The 13,166-nt window shown below is 39.0% G+C and overlaps 1 protein-coding gene across 2 annotated transcripts; it reads right to left on the bottom strand.

The window, feature by feature from the left end:
* Nucleotides 1–212: 212 nt before the first annotated feature.
* On the bottom strand, nucleotides 213–11,233 carry LOC116252646 (protein ENHANCED DISEASE RESISTANCE 2). 2 transcript variants are annotated; one of them, XM_050077376.1, is made up of 23 exons: nucleotides 10,723–11,233; nucleotides 10,438–10,639; nucleotides 9,035–9,109; nucleotides 8,910–8,963; nucleotides 8,736–8,801; nucleotides 8,560–8,621; nucleotides 8,111–8,166; nucleotides 5,090–5,188; nucleotides 4,975–5,021; nucleotides 4,794–4,894; nucleotides 4,605–4,700; nucleotides 4,437–4,501; nucleotides 4,267–4,338; nucleotides 4,019–4,165; nucleotides 3,575–3,942; nucleotides 2,960–3,023; nucleotides 2,702–2,877; nucleotides 2,420–2,521; nucleotides 2,292–2,342; nucleotides 2,045–2,188; nucleotides 1,876–1,971; nucleotides 1,314–1,415; nucleotides 213–665 (listed from the first exon to the last, which is right to left on the bottom strand). In XM_050077376.1, exons 1-23 carry the CDS (start codon nucleotides 10,758–10,760, stop codon nucleotides 573–575), a joined length of 2,376 nt encoding a protein of 791 aa, XP_049933333.1. In that variant the 5' UTR covers nucleotides 10,761–11,233; the 3' UTR covers nucleotides 213–572. The 2 variants fall into 2 exon arrangements, with proteins under 2 accessions (XP_049933333.1, XP_049933334.1); XM_050077377.1 differs by having other exon boundaries at nucleotides 8,111–8,151; nucleotides 10,723–11,231.
* Nucleotides 11,234–13,166: the final 1,933 nt, after the last annotated feature.

Genomic DNA, 13,166 nt, shown 5'->3' with positions numbered 1-13,166 from the left:
AACTAGTCATCAGGAAGACGCTTCTTCCTTTATCAGCGACCCACGATAAACCAAGCCTCCATCGCTCCCTGCCTAGGCTTCCTTCACAACTGATGGCTACCAACTCGTCCATCCTTTTCCCTGGAGCGGCCCAAGTTGGATTTTCTTGACAACTGATGCCGCTAACTAATTTGTCAACGGTCGCCAAGAATTTTACGACATGATCTTAAATGTATAAAAAATCCATTACCTCAAAAGTTAAATTTGGAAAGGGGTAAAGGTGTAGGTATACCATTGATAATTGTCCCACAACACTGAATCCCCTTACAGGACAATGGACCACCCATGAGACTTACACATATCAAAGAATGAATTCAAATTAATGAGTTTCTCTACAAAGGCATCTTGCCAACAGCTTAGGACATGCAAATCGCCGGCATTATCAACACCTGAGGATGCGAGATCGCTTGAGAAAAAGAATTTTCATGTTGGCCAAATAACGCATGTTGCGCTGCTGTTCACAGCATGCAGTTTGGCTGACTCTACTTCCCATCTTTACGGGAGAGCAGCAGTTGATGGATCGACATAACAGATCAGGCTCCTGCATACACTGACTTAGCAATGTCCAGATGATTGAGGCGGCATGTTCCAAGAAGGAATTCAGGGAGCTCATCCGGAGTATTTCCCTGAGACAACAGAACATAACAATTTGTTTACCCAAAAAAAAAAAAGGTTTACGTCAGCACAAATCCATTCGCTTAAGTAAATCTAAGAGAAACAACAGACTTTTCCCTAAATTCTCATGAATATTTTTTTTTCTGTCATTTCAAATAACTGCTTATATTCATGCACGAGAATGGAGTAAACCAGAAGGTGCAAAGAAATCATTCAATGGCTTCTGAAGGCCCCAAAATTCAGATCAGAATACCAAGACCAAACAGCATCTCAATCTTCTGTCAAAAAAGTCACTGATTTAAGTGATGCAACCAACTTAAGTTGGTTTCGACTTGGAGATTGAACTCATAGACAGCTTTGAGCCTTTGACCAACCCTGACTTGAATCAAATTCACAAATTGCATCACTCTTGGAATTGGAAGACCTGGCTATGCTGGTTTAACCTCTACTAGCCCAAAAGTGTAGAAGTATGAGGTGAAGGCCCTTTTGAACTCTAAGAACCATCACTCAAGCAAGCATGGTGCAGGAGGCTATATAACGAGGTTTGAACCCATGACCAGTTGGGCCCCCCTCCTTAATTGTGCTAACCACTTCGGTTCACAAATCATGTACTTGAATGAAACTTATTTAAAACACACACACAATGAGGAAATTCTTACCTGTATTAGAAATGCCATTTCAATAACAAGGTTATTCAGGTAACCGAGAACCAACCCCACAACTCCTCTTGCAACAGTTGATGAACCAATATCAACTCCAAGCTGAAATATGAAATTATTCATTAAATATACATCAGAACAGGAAAGGGAAAGGTTTTACCGAGACAACCTTGATTCATGCAAGCACTAGTGAAGACACCAATTACAGACACACACACAAGTAGGTGCAAATGATTTTGTTTGCAAATAAAATTTTCTGGATATGTAGAATTCAGAAGCTAAAATTAGTGTTATAGATGTTCAGCTAGCATATGATCCTGATTAGATTCGATTTGTGCTTGTACACCTGACCATGTTTACTTTGGTGAAAATCCCACCTAATTTGATCTGTTTATGGTATCCATAATTATGCATGCACATACATATTCTTGCAGCTACAGGCAAGTAGCTGATGGTGGCCCACGAAGCTGTGATGTGTGCAAACAGATACCAAAAGAAATTCAACCAATTCCTTCTAAATATGATAGAACTCATGATAGAACTCATGAATAGAGAATGCTACCTCCAAGTAGTTCTCCCCATGAAAATAATTTATTTCCAGTGCTTGCCCAAGTAAACATGCCTTTTTCCCAACACTTTGTTTCACTATCCAAGACCCCTGAGAGAGAAGAAGTAAAAATGATCAAACATTCAATCGTCTATGCGTAATAACAATATGGAGACAGTAAAACCTTTGAAATATAAGGTATTAGCTTGAATCTCGAATTCCTATAAGCATCATCTCCTTTTACAAAGTTGTATAGCAATGGAGTTTTCTCCAGAGGTGAGTCCAGCATGTAGTATAGCGCAAGAGAGTATGTAGAAGAACCAGGAACCTAAATAGATATGGCAGTAGAACAATATGTTAAAGGTCAAATTCTCAAGTAACATGGAAATCAACCAAACATCTGACAGAAGAGTAACAGTTTAGGAGGAAACCTGTATATTAACAATGAAAAAAAACTCGCTACCACCCTGTGCTGCATATTTCTGTATAAAATAGAGCACATTAGAAAAAAAGAAGCAGAAACACTTGGTAACTCCACGGAAACTTTTAACTTAATCACCTGAACGATACTTCCTGGACGGCCTGCAAGATCATCTTCCCGCCTATCAGACTTGAGCCAGTCCGCAGCAACCATTTGCATTAAGGTACTTTTTGCTTTGATCTGAAGCATAAGTAAACTTTACTGGTAAGGAATGACAAACTCTGATGCCTAATGGTACAATTGTATGATTTAAATGGGGGAAAGGAATCATATTCACCTAATGTAACTTGCGTGTGGCAGTATTAAGAAAAAAAAAAAAATCTCTTCCCTCAGGAGATGTCCTTCTACCAGAATGATTACCTTTTGCCGATCATGAAGATAATGCTTCCCACGAATAAGAAATGTTGACGGATCTGAAGTTGTCCAACTGCATAATGTAGAGCAACTAGGATCTTTTGGGAGAGTGCTCCCATAGCAGAAAGATGAAACCTCATCCTCCATGACCTCTCTCAAATCTATGTAAGCCCCTCTCTGAACTGTGTCACGAGAATTTAAACTCAGAACTACAGGTCACCAGATAGAAGTGTACAACCATGGTAAAACAAAATAATGTCCCACCTGCCAAGTCATGCAACTTTTTCACAAACACTGCAGCACTTGATAGCTTCGGGTAGCTCAGGTCCTGCATATGTTGTTTAATGTCATGAAAACAGTTAAGTGTTTATTATCCTTTGCATGTTAAGACACAAAACTTATAGAAAATATACCTGCAAACACAAAAATGAGAACCTATGATCACCCATTATGAAAGACGAATTTATCAGTCTCCTAACTCTAATTCAATGCCAAATTTCATTGACTAATGTGTTCAACCTAAAGGGAAGATATTAAAGAAACTGGAGCTTAAGCATATTCTAGACTTTGTTACAAATATGATAGCTTAAATCACACATCTTCTCAATAACTTTTACATACAAGTAGCTTTCACTTCATTGTGTACTTTACAAGGAAAAACTTCCAGTCATGTCTGATTTAACAGCACTTGACATTGACACAGAAAATAAGGAAACTTTCTGCAAATCACCAGGAAAGGTCCCATCTCGCAATAATCAGACTTCAGTTGTCTCAGTTAATCGTTTACAGCTAGGTCTTCTATTGGCCTATAGGGTATTCAGGATAAACTCTTTTGGAGCAAAATAAGCAAGCAACTAGAAACATATGAAGGACCACTACCTGTGGTTGCTTTCCATTTGCAGCACTAGAGGACCATGTATTCTCTGCACACTGTGTCATGAAACAGTCTGCATCAAAATCAAAGCACTCAAACTCTGACTGCTCAGGGACATCAAAAAATTCATCGGCTGCATCATTCAACTGAACAAAAGAGCCAGCCAGACTTGCTGGTTTGATGTATGCCTCTTCCTGTGATTCTTCTGCCTGTGAATCCTCACTTTCCACAGCCTGAATTGTTGAAGATTGCAGTTCAATTTTGTCCACCTGTTCAGACTGTGAGAGTGGCGATACAGCTCTCATCATGTCACTTGATGAGCAATCAGCATGGGGATAGCTTCCAAGCTTTGCCCTGAACATTTCCCTCAGAGCTAAAAAAGTAAAAACATATTTAGTGTTTCATGCATGCAAATGTTTTCTGCAAAATTCACCAAGCATAAGTGGCACCTGCAACTCTTTCTGTCATTTTAATTGTTAAGGATCGTGCACAAGATTTAAATAAATATGATTTCCAATATCTCCAGTCTAAAGCAAGCATGTGCTTGACAACTGATTGTCTCCCTTGGTTCAGTGGAGATATCACATATCCACCACCTAAAAAGAATAAAATAGAAAAGTACATCTCCAATGAATCTCATTATCAATTTTGATGAACCAAATTAATTGTTTGTAATCCAGACTAAAGCATACATTACTTTTAAGGGTGGCTCGAACATAGTCCTTTCTAGGTAAGCATTTCTTGTGGAACACTGAATGGTACAGAATTACTGCAAGAAGAATGCACAAATACTTAAAATTTCAATTACTTGGAGAAAACTTCATTGAGGAAGTAGATAGCTGAAAACATTTAGTTCAAAACTATTACCATATGTCCCATCATCCTCTCTTCTCCAATACCTTCGCATCAAAAGATCTCGGGGTCTCATTCCCCTAAAATATAAACATAATAATTAGCATAAATAATTATGGGCATGTATATACATGAAAAATTGATTCATTATATTTATTAAGTGCAATCAGTTTCAAATCTGACCGAGGTAACCAATCTTTCTTCATCTGCTCATGAATAATATCCGTATGGCCATCAAGGTGCTCAATGACTGCACCTCCAGAATAACAGAAGTCCCATCTGCAAAACAATGTTTTAGCTGAAGTCAACAAGCTATATTCAAGTAGCTGCAGGCAGAAATGATATTTTTGTGACCATGTTGAAGAGTGATACTCTGATCTTGATACACCAAGAGACATGATGGTCTGGAAGATAGATTCTGAGGTCGCATCAACCACGCCAACTGCCATTATTGCCGGGTGATCATCATAATGCTGAGAAAGGCGATAAAACCTACAGTATGTTAGGATGTTTTTTGTTTTTTCTTAATAAATACACTGAAACTAAAGTTCACCTTTCCATGGAAATCTCCATCTCTTGCCTCCTTGAACAGCCGCAATCCTGGATGAACAAAGCATCTGAGAATAGGTGTTTCACAACCTTAAGAGAAATAAATGAAGAGCGCTTACCATTTTGGCAACCAAATATGGTCCATGGGGATGGTGCAATAACATCTGCTGTTGTCGCAGGTTCAGCATTTATAGATGAACAGCCAGTCCAATCCAGACCTTATGTAAGAAAACATGACCAACATGACCAACACGTTACATCTTTGTATGAGGAAATATAACCAAAAGTTGAAAATATTATGGGATTCACCTTTTTCCAAGGTATTACAAAATGTGTCTTGGAAAGATAACTTTTGATTGCTCTTTTCTTTAAAGTAAAAAAAATATAATCTAATGATGTTAATGCCAACAAATAAAAGTGCATTTCTCAAGTTTTTAGTTTAATTTCAAGTGGATATTATATAATTATTACTAAAATTAGGAAAAAATACTACACCTTTTTAAGAGGCCTTATTTGTTAAAAAGAAAAGATTTTATTCATAGGCACATCACAAAAAGTATCCATGAAATTTTTTTATAAAAATTTGTCTCAAATTGAAAATTGAAGAGAACACAAAGTCAAGCATTTAATGCCTGCATTTTCTTATGGATAAGTAAATAGCATGTATGTTATTTCTTTTTACATATTTTCCATGAACTGAAGTTTGATATTTTCTTTTTAAGGGCACAAGAGAATGGAAAAAAAAAATCGAAGAGGTCAGGTCTGAACTACATTGGGATTCATCTTTTCCCCATTAAGGCATTATAACCTCACTACTTAGATAAACAAAGTGGCAACCAGGATCTTGATCCACACAATGTGAAGAAAAAAGGAAGAAGCAAAACAAACACACCAACCAATAAGATAGAATGTATTGGTTTTCAACCAATGGGAAAACTTAAAGTGCTAAGGAAGTACCCACTTCTTCATGTTCACATGAGAAGTGGGCTTCTCATGCCCATGTTTTAGCCAGGAAACTACTCACTTGCCCACGTTTAGCTATGAAGGTGGGCGTAACCAACAAATTCTCCTCTTGGCACATTTTCATAAGCTCCATATCACCGCAACCGCCCATGCCTTGTTGGGGCCAACTCACGTGCTTTGCAAGCTGATCAAGTCCAAGCAATGCCTGAACTTCTCCAAAGGAACAGGCTCCATCAGTGTGCATGTTGTTGTTAAGACGTGATGGTTTGTAAGTTATTGGTTTATCAGTTATTGGATGTGGATCCTTTACAGATCCGGTTCTAATAAATTATGTTGTATGCTGTAAATAATGTTTTACTTAAGGGTATTCTTGTAAGACTGAGTCCTAGGGTATTAACCCTCTTTTTATTAATTGAATGAACCATGTAGGGGTTCTGAGACGTGTGGTTTTCTTTCAGCTCTGTTCTCTTCCTCTTCTCTCGTTTTCTGCAGTGGTAGCTTCTGGAGAATCTCACATAGTATCAGAGCACATTAGCAAGTCTGGGCCTTGGACTGAATCGAAACCAAAAGCAGTGTCCTGCAAGATTTGACAACTCTTTATGATTGTTCCTCTTCTCCTCTCTTGATTCCTCTGTTTCAGTCTATCTACTTTGTCTTCTCCTTATCTGTTCTGCACATCAGCAGGTCTGTCCTCTCTCTGACCTTGCTCTCTATTCTGTCCTCTTGGTTCCTCTATTCTGAACGTCAACAGGTCACTGTCGTTTTAGTTTTTCTGCCCATCGCCCTTCTTTTCTGGCTCCTTTTTTGCTGTCATTTATATACCTGTTTTGATTTAAACCTCGTTATTACCGTCTTGTTGTGGTTGCTGCAACTTAACGATGTCTTCATCCACGGCCGAAGATGATCAAAAGCTTTTATTAGTTATGAAGATACACAAGAGTAGCACTTATCACCAAGAGGAAACAAATCCCTCTCTTAGAAGCACTCTCTCAAAGCTCCCATTTCACATACACCACCATACTTCTCTCTCTAACTTTTTCTTTTCTTCTTGTTTTTTTTCTTAAAAAAAATCACATATTGGCCTTCAACCAATGGGAAAAGTACTAGGAAACTAGTCACTTACTCATGTTCACATGAGAAGGGATCTTCTCTTGCTCATGTTTAGCTATGTACTACCTGCTAACTTGTCCAGATTTAGCTATGAAGGTGGATCATAACACAACCAAAGGAATGAATATCATCGCCCAGATAGAGCTAAGTGTGGCTCTACAAGTTGTTACATGATATGTTGAAGCAGACTTAGAGAACTTTATTTCATTGATCACCTTATTTTAAACCTTAGGTTTAGATATTCAGCTACTTCAGAATTTAAAAAAGGCATCTAATAGTAACTTAAAGTGAATAAAAGATGATTGTTTGATTTTGATAAGTGGAAGATATCTATTTGGGTTATTGTTTGTGGCCTAGCAAGATGAAACACATTGAGATATGACAAACAGTTTGGCAACGCTAGAACTAAAATCAATCCATGCAGCAAGCAACATGATAGGCGAGAAACCTTGGATTTTTTTAACAATCTTTATGTTGATTTATACCATCTATCCCTTAAAATCAATCCATGCATCAGTTTGTGCATTGTATTTTTTTTTGTCTGTATGCTATCTGAAGTTATATGTGTCCCTATCATCTTCCAGATCCTTAATTTCAAATAGTCTAAGCAAGACATCAGGACAGATTCACAATATCTCTAACAATAGAGTCACCTGCTAGCCCATGCTCCAAACTCCATACTCTAAACCTAGAAGAGATGGACAGAAATAAAAAAGAAAACTGAATTTGGCTCCCATATATTTCTCCAACAATTACATGGATAGATGAAATGCTGAAACTCCTTGTTTGCGCATGGTCACTAATCACAATTACTTTCACATGGATGTCCCTTGTCAAATGGCTGAGCAACTATACGGACCACAGTCCAAGTTTACAGTTATTCATCCAGGACAGTTGTTCACTATTTGGTTCATTCTTATACATTACAGTTTATACAAAGCATGGTTTTTCATGAAACATGATTTATAGAAATATGTTTTCTCAAACGAAGGCATTAAACCATAGACAAAAATATATATAATTATTCAAGAAGATATTAAAAGATACATTCTTTACTTAAATTGTACCTAACAAATACTTATGGCCGCTCCCTCTGCTGAAACTTGACCTGCCACATGATTTCCTACATTAGAATTAGATGACTGAATGTTGCTAAATATTAGAAAAAGTTATAGCCCCTTGTGTGCACATGTTCCTAGGCCTATACATAAAGTGAAAAACAGAAATTTACTTACACATGCATGCAAAAGTATTTGCATTCTTATGGCCAAGTTTATTTATAATTTAACATAGTGAGAATCTGAAAGGCTTTGCTTGGATATGAATATCACTGGCCAGGGTTTATTTAATGTGAGTGCATGTATGTCCATTGTGAATAATGAAATCTATGTGAATTATTTGGACAACACTTACTCCACACATAGGTTTAAAGTAATTAAAACCAGGCACCAAGCTGACAAGATTACAGACATAACTGAAGGGATGTGTCCAAAATCAGGGTTGCATAGGTATCTACCTGAAATACTGCTGATGTCTTTTAGAAGAGACAAGAAGACTACCTTCTTGGTTTGGATATTCCTGCATATTAAGGAAAAATATGATGTTCAGAGTGGCAGACCTTATTTTAGTTTGAACCGACATGGGGAATCCTCATCTGTAGTGTCTAAGATTACAGATATGGTACACCAATACCTTCAATGCTGCCTCTTTGAACGAATGTATCCATCTAGCTGCTTCTTCTGAACTATTTGCTCCCAACTGCGTTAAACAGACAAACCATATTAGATTGCAACTTCTGATTGAAAGAATAGGAGAATTTAAATTTAGTAAAGACAAAAAAAAGGAATAACGCAGGTTTCATCGGACCTTAAGTCGGTCTCTGTGATCTGAGGAATTATAGAGTGTAAACATGAAAAGCACCTGCAATTTAGCCCAAGTGGTTACATTGTTACTATTGTCAACGAAAGTGTGCATGCATAAGAAATACTTACTTTCCGGTGGATGTTTTCTCTCCCATTATCTGTCACACGTATGCAGGAATCAATAACTGCACTTCTTATGGGATCCTGAGAAACAATATTCATGAGTACTCTACTTAGATTTTCATAATTAAGAGATTTAAAATGCAGGTTCTCATTATTATAGCAAGATGGTTTCATATATGCCAAAAAACAAAAGTCGACTCAATATGTTTAAGTTCCTGAAGTGGGTAAACATGAAAAACAGATGTTACAGAATCCACAGACACAGAAAAGGAAGACATGAAACATATATCTTTTTGCCAGCAGAAGAGAGCAACTTTTTTCTTTTTTTAACAAAATTTAAAATTGTAAATTTCGAAGTAAAAGACGATTGTTGCATAGAGTGATGACCGTGGTGATTGATACAACTGTTCTACATTTTTTAGCATATATGAAACATTTACCACCATCAAAAGTATGATGGCATAGAACATGGATAGGAATCACTAGTGAAAACAGGAGAAAGATCCTCTCTAGAGTAAGGACAGGTTCCTAGTCGCATAGAGGGGTTTGTCAGCGTAAGCAGCTTCCAAGAGAAGATGCAAAGGGTACTGGCTTAAAGTTGTAGACGAATTATTCAAACTCAGACCTCAATTACCTTTTAACTTCCCTTAAAAGTTCACGGATGCAACAAGAGCTCTAAACTCATTGACCTTTGTTTGGCAACCCTCAGGTGTAGGTTAAAGGGCCATACAGGAACGAAAGAAATGTCACAGACCAGAAAGAAGAACCGAACCACCTGACGAATGACAACGATGCATTCATCGCATTGACGACAAAAACAAGGCCCCAGTCCATAAAGATTGACAGAGAAATGATCGGACACACATAAACTTGTGCATCAGATTAAAGAAACCATCCTTATGATAGTCAGCTGATCCAGACATATCTGAAATTGATAATTTTCCAGATTGTTACATAAGCTACTTATCCTGTATGATGATGATAATAGAAGTGCAGTTTTCACAAAAATAGACCAACGAAAGGAATCACACGCACTCACGGGAAAGATAACGTGGAGATCGACCAAGGAATCTTGATACTGATATCGAAAGAAAGTCAGTTATCAAGACCATTTAAGGTCACAGCATCGATTGGCAATGCCATCAAATACAAACATTTGCTTCGTCAGAAAAACAAAAGGGAAAAGAGAGAGAGAGAGAGAGAGAGAGGTACAACAGTCACGAAGATTAAAAAGAAGAGGGAAATGCACCTATAAAGGATTTGAAAAATGAATCCAAATCTTGAAAATACTGTAATTGGCAAATTTCATCACAAGAAAAAAAAAACAATGCCCGAGCTGTCTGATATTTTGCATCCTTGCGGTAATGGAAAGAAGCAGAACACAAGAAGAAAAAAAAGTTGCAAGATACCTCTTTCTTGGACAAGGGCGCGTATTTGAAACAATTCAGACGATTTCCCTGAAGAACAAAATATCGCTTCCTTGAATACTGCAAGCCGAATCTGTTGGAACGTACCAGATGAAGCCAGCCTTCCATCTTCCCTTCGCCATCGGAACTACCCATCTGAATGCCCCTCGCCCCTCTGTCTTTCTCCTCCTCTTCTCTCTCGGCTCTAGGCATGTACCATCAAGGATATACAAAAAAGTCTAGCGCATGTTACAGCGTCGGTCAAATAAAAAAGAATAAGGGGAATACATCTCATCTCCCCCACCAAAAGGAATCGAACGAATCATTCAGGGCCTGGATTCCCACCTTCAACCTGAGAAGGCCAGGTGAAGGTGACAACCAGCCTATCTCCCTCCCTCAGCCAGTATTACTATGATCGGTGCCACTGTTGCTCTTCTTTTTATTGTTCATGTTTTACACGCAAAAAGCACTCGTATAATTTTTAGTATATGCGAATCACGGCTACCAAAGTCCATTATGTTTTTACATTATCATTGGCTGTCATAAGTACTTCCCTAATGTTATCCAAGCCACCTAAGGTAAGACAAGAAACAAGATCTTCCCTGGGGCTGTGCCTTCGTCTTCCTCCACGGTTGGTTTGTTTGGTGGGGGGTAGTAATGCTTGATGTTAAGATTAACCTAGGGGGATCGCTTGATGCGGTCAAGGAGGTGTATTAAAAAATTGAGGGAGAGACGTCCGGTATTATCATAACCAGAGGCGTGGCCGTCTTCGCCCTTGTGATTAATTGGCCTACATACTTTGATAAACCCCCTACCTCTTTTCTTATGCAGTGACGTCGAGCCTCCTGGACAAGTTGATGAGTATTGATTTACCATGGGTTATGCCCGGAGTAGGCTTCTTAAATTAATGTTATAAAGTCTCCCATGATTGAGAAGATACGTTGTTATTTGAAAGTTTCAAGGTGGCCCACCGTCAGTTTTTCAAATGGCATAAATAGCTGGAAATTTGTAATTAAAGGATGTGACATCATGAATCGTAGTTGTGACTTGTGAGGTTGGCAGAGTCAAAAGGGACAGCTATTCGTTGCTATCACATTTACTAGAATAAGCATTGGACAGGTAACCGAATAAAAGAGGGTGTGGAAATTCACAAGGGGAAGCTTTAGCAGAGTCAGCGGAAGGGCGAGGTTTGGTACAAGAATTCACCAACCAAACCCACAGTTGAAAGGGGAGGGATCAAAAGGGAAGGGATCAAAAGGGAAGGGAGGTGGTGGTGGAGGATTCCTGCTTCCCTGATCTTCATCTTCCTGTAAAAAACAGAAAAACTACGGTGGTGGATCCTTGTGTGCGGCGTTCTCAAGCGTCGGAAAAGAAAAAAAGGAAAGAGGAAGTTGTGGATTGTTGCGTCACTTTCTTTGAGAAAGAAAGAAAATTTGTCTTGTTTGGCCATTTGAAACGCGGCGTCGACCTCCTATTGATATTGGTCCTGTCAAAACCTGGCGTCATCGAAACTTGGCGTGCCGCTCTCTCTCTCTCTCTCTCTGTGCGTTGCGTCAGAAGTGGAAAAGCCGAAGAATGAGACGCCATTGACGTTGTAAAGAAAGCGCTAGTCGCGAGGAAATGAGAGGCTGATAGGTATAGCTCCCCCCCTCCCCGGGGCCCAATCGTGCATCGTCCTGAGCCTCCTCGCTGTTAATGGGACCTGCAAACAAAGGACGGAGGAGGAAGAGAGCGCGCGTGTTTCAGTGGCCAAGCCAAGATCCTCCTTCCCTCTACTAACCGTAGGCCCTGGCTGCTTCCATCCCCTCCTCCTGCTTGATGTGTCCCCCCCGGGGCAACAAGGTGGTGCATGTCAATGAGAAAGAACGCTCATGTGCTCAAAAACCTCGATGAACAACTCACGTCACGTCCATCCCCAAATTCAAATCTTGTATATCCATCCCAGCCCCCCAACGCACCACAGCTGGATGGCCACCACCATAGGGATCGTATGCAGAAATCGGTGCTTCTGACCTCGATGAACAAGAAGCAAGCTCCGGAGGCAGAGCCTCAGATTAAGATTATAGTTGGTCTTTCTTCTCCATAGATTAGGGTCACGCATGTGGCTTCCTTCAACTTAAGTTTTAATTAAAGCCTGTTCCCCATTTGGACGCCACACCACCTGCCTCGAAAGCTTTGCCCCCGGATGAGGTTCGGTCAAAAATACGGCCAGTACAATAAAAATTAAAAAATGGCAAAGCTAGCCCCTAAAACTTAACCTTAGCTAGATGCAACTTTTTTATTATTAGAAACACATTCGAGTTTTAACTGCTTGTCGATCAGCTCTAGGTTATAGCAAAGAGATTTAATGATCCAACCGAGTATTTCTTTAAACAATAATGTGCATTAGGTGAGACGTATATAGTGTTTGATACTTGATAGGACCCACCTATACATTACATTACATTACAGTGAGATGGAGGCATATGAATATACTTGGTTCGGTTCCACTAGTGCAACCTTTATCCATTAATTTTAAAAACAAAGGCTAATCCGACAAAATTGACAAAATAACGTCAACAAGGTTTTCAACTTCATCATTTTTCTTTGGAGGTTTTTTTTAGAGGAGGGTGTAGAAGACATATTACTCAGGACGAGATGTGAATCAAAAACATTCAACCTATCATCTTCCTCGCCCCCCAAACACACAGCACACCTTCTTTTTTCTCTTGCTTATGTTGCATATGGGTTAA

The sequence above is a fragment of the Nymphaea colorata genome, chromosome 4, assembly GCF_008831285.2.
Source record: "Nymphaea colorata isolate Beijing-Zhang1983 chromosome 4, ASM883128v2, whole genome shotgun sequence".
Classification (NCBI taxonomy): Eukaryota; Viridiplantae; Streptophyta; class Magnoliopsida; order Nymphaeales; family Nymphaeaceae; genus Nymphaea; species Nymphaea colorata.
The sequence above is the reverse complement of the archived record's forward strand: the minus strand, read 5'-3'. Positions and strand labels throughout refer to the sequence as shown.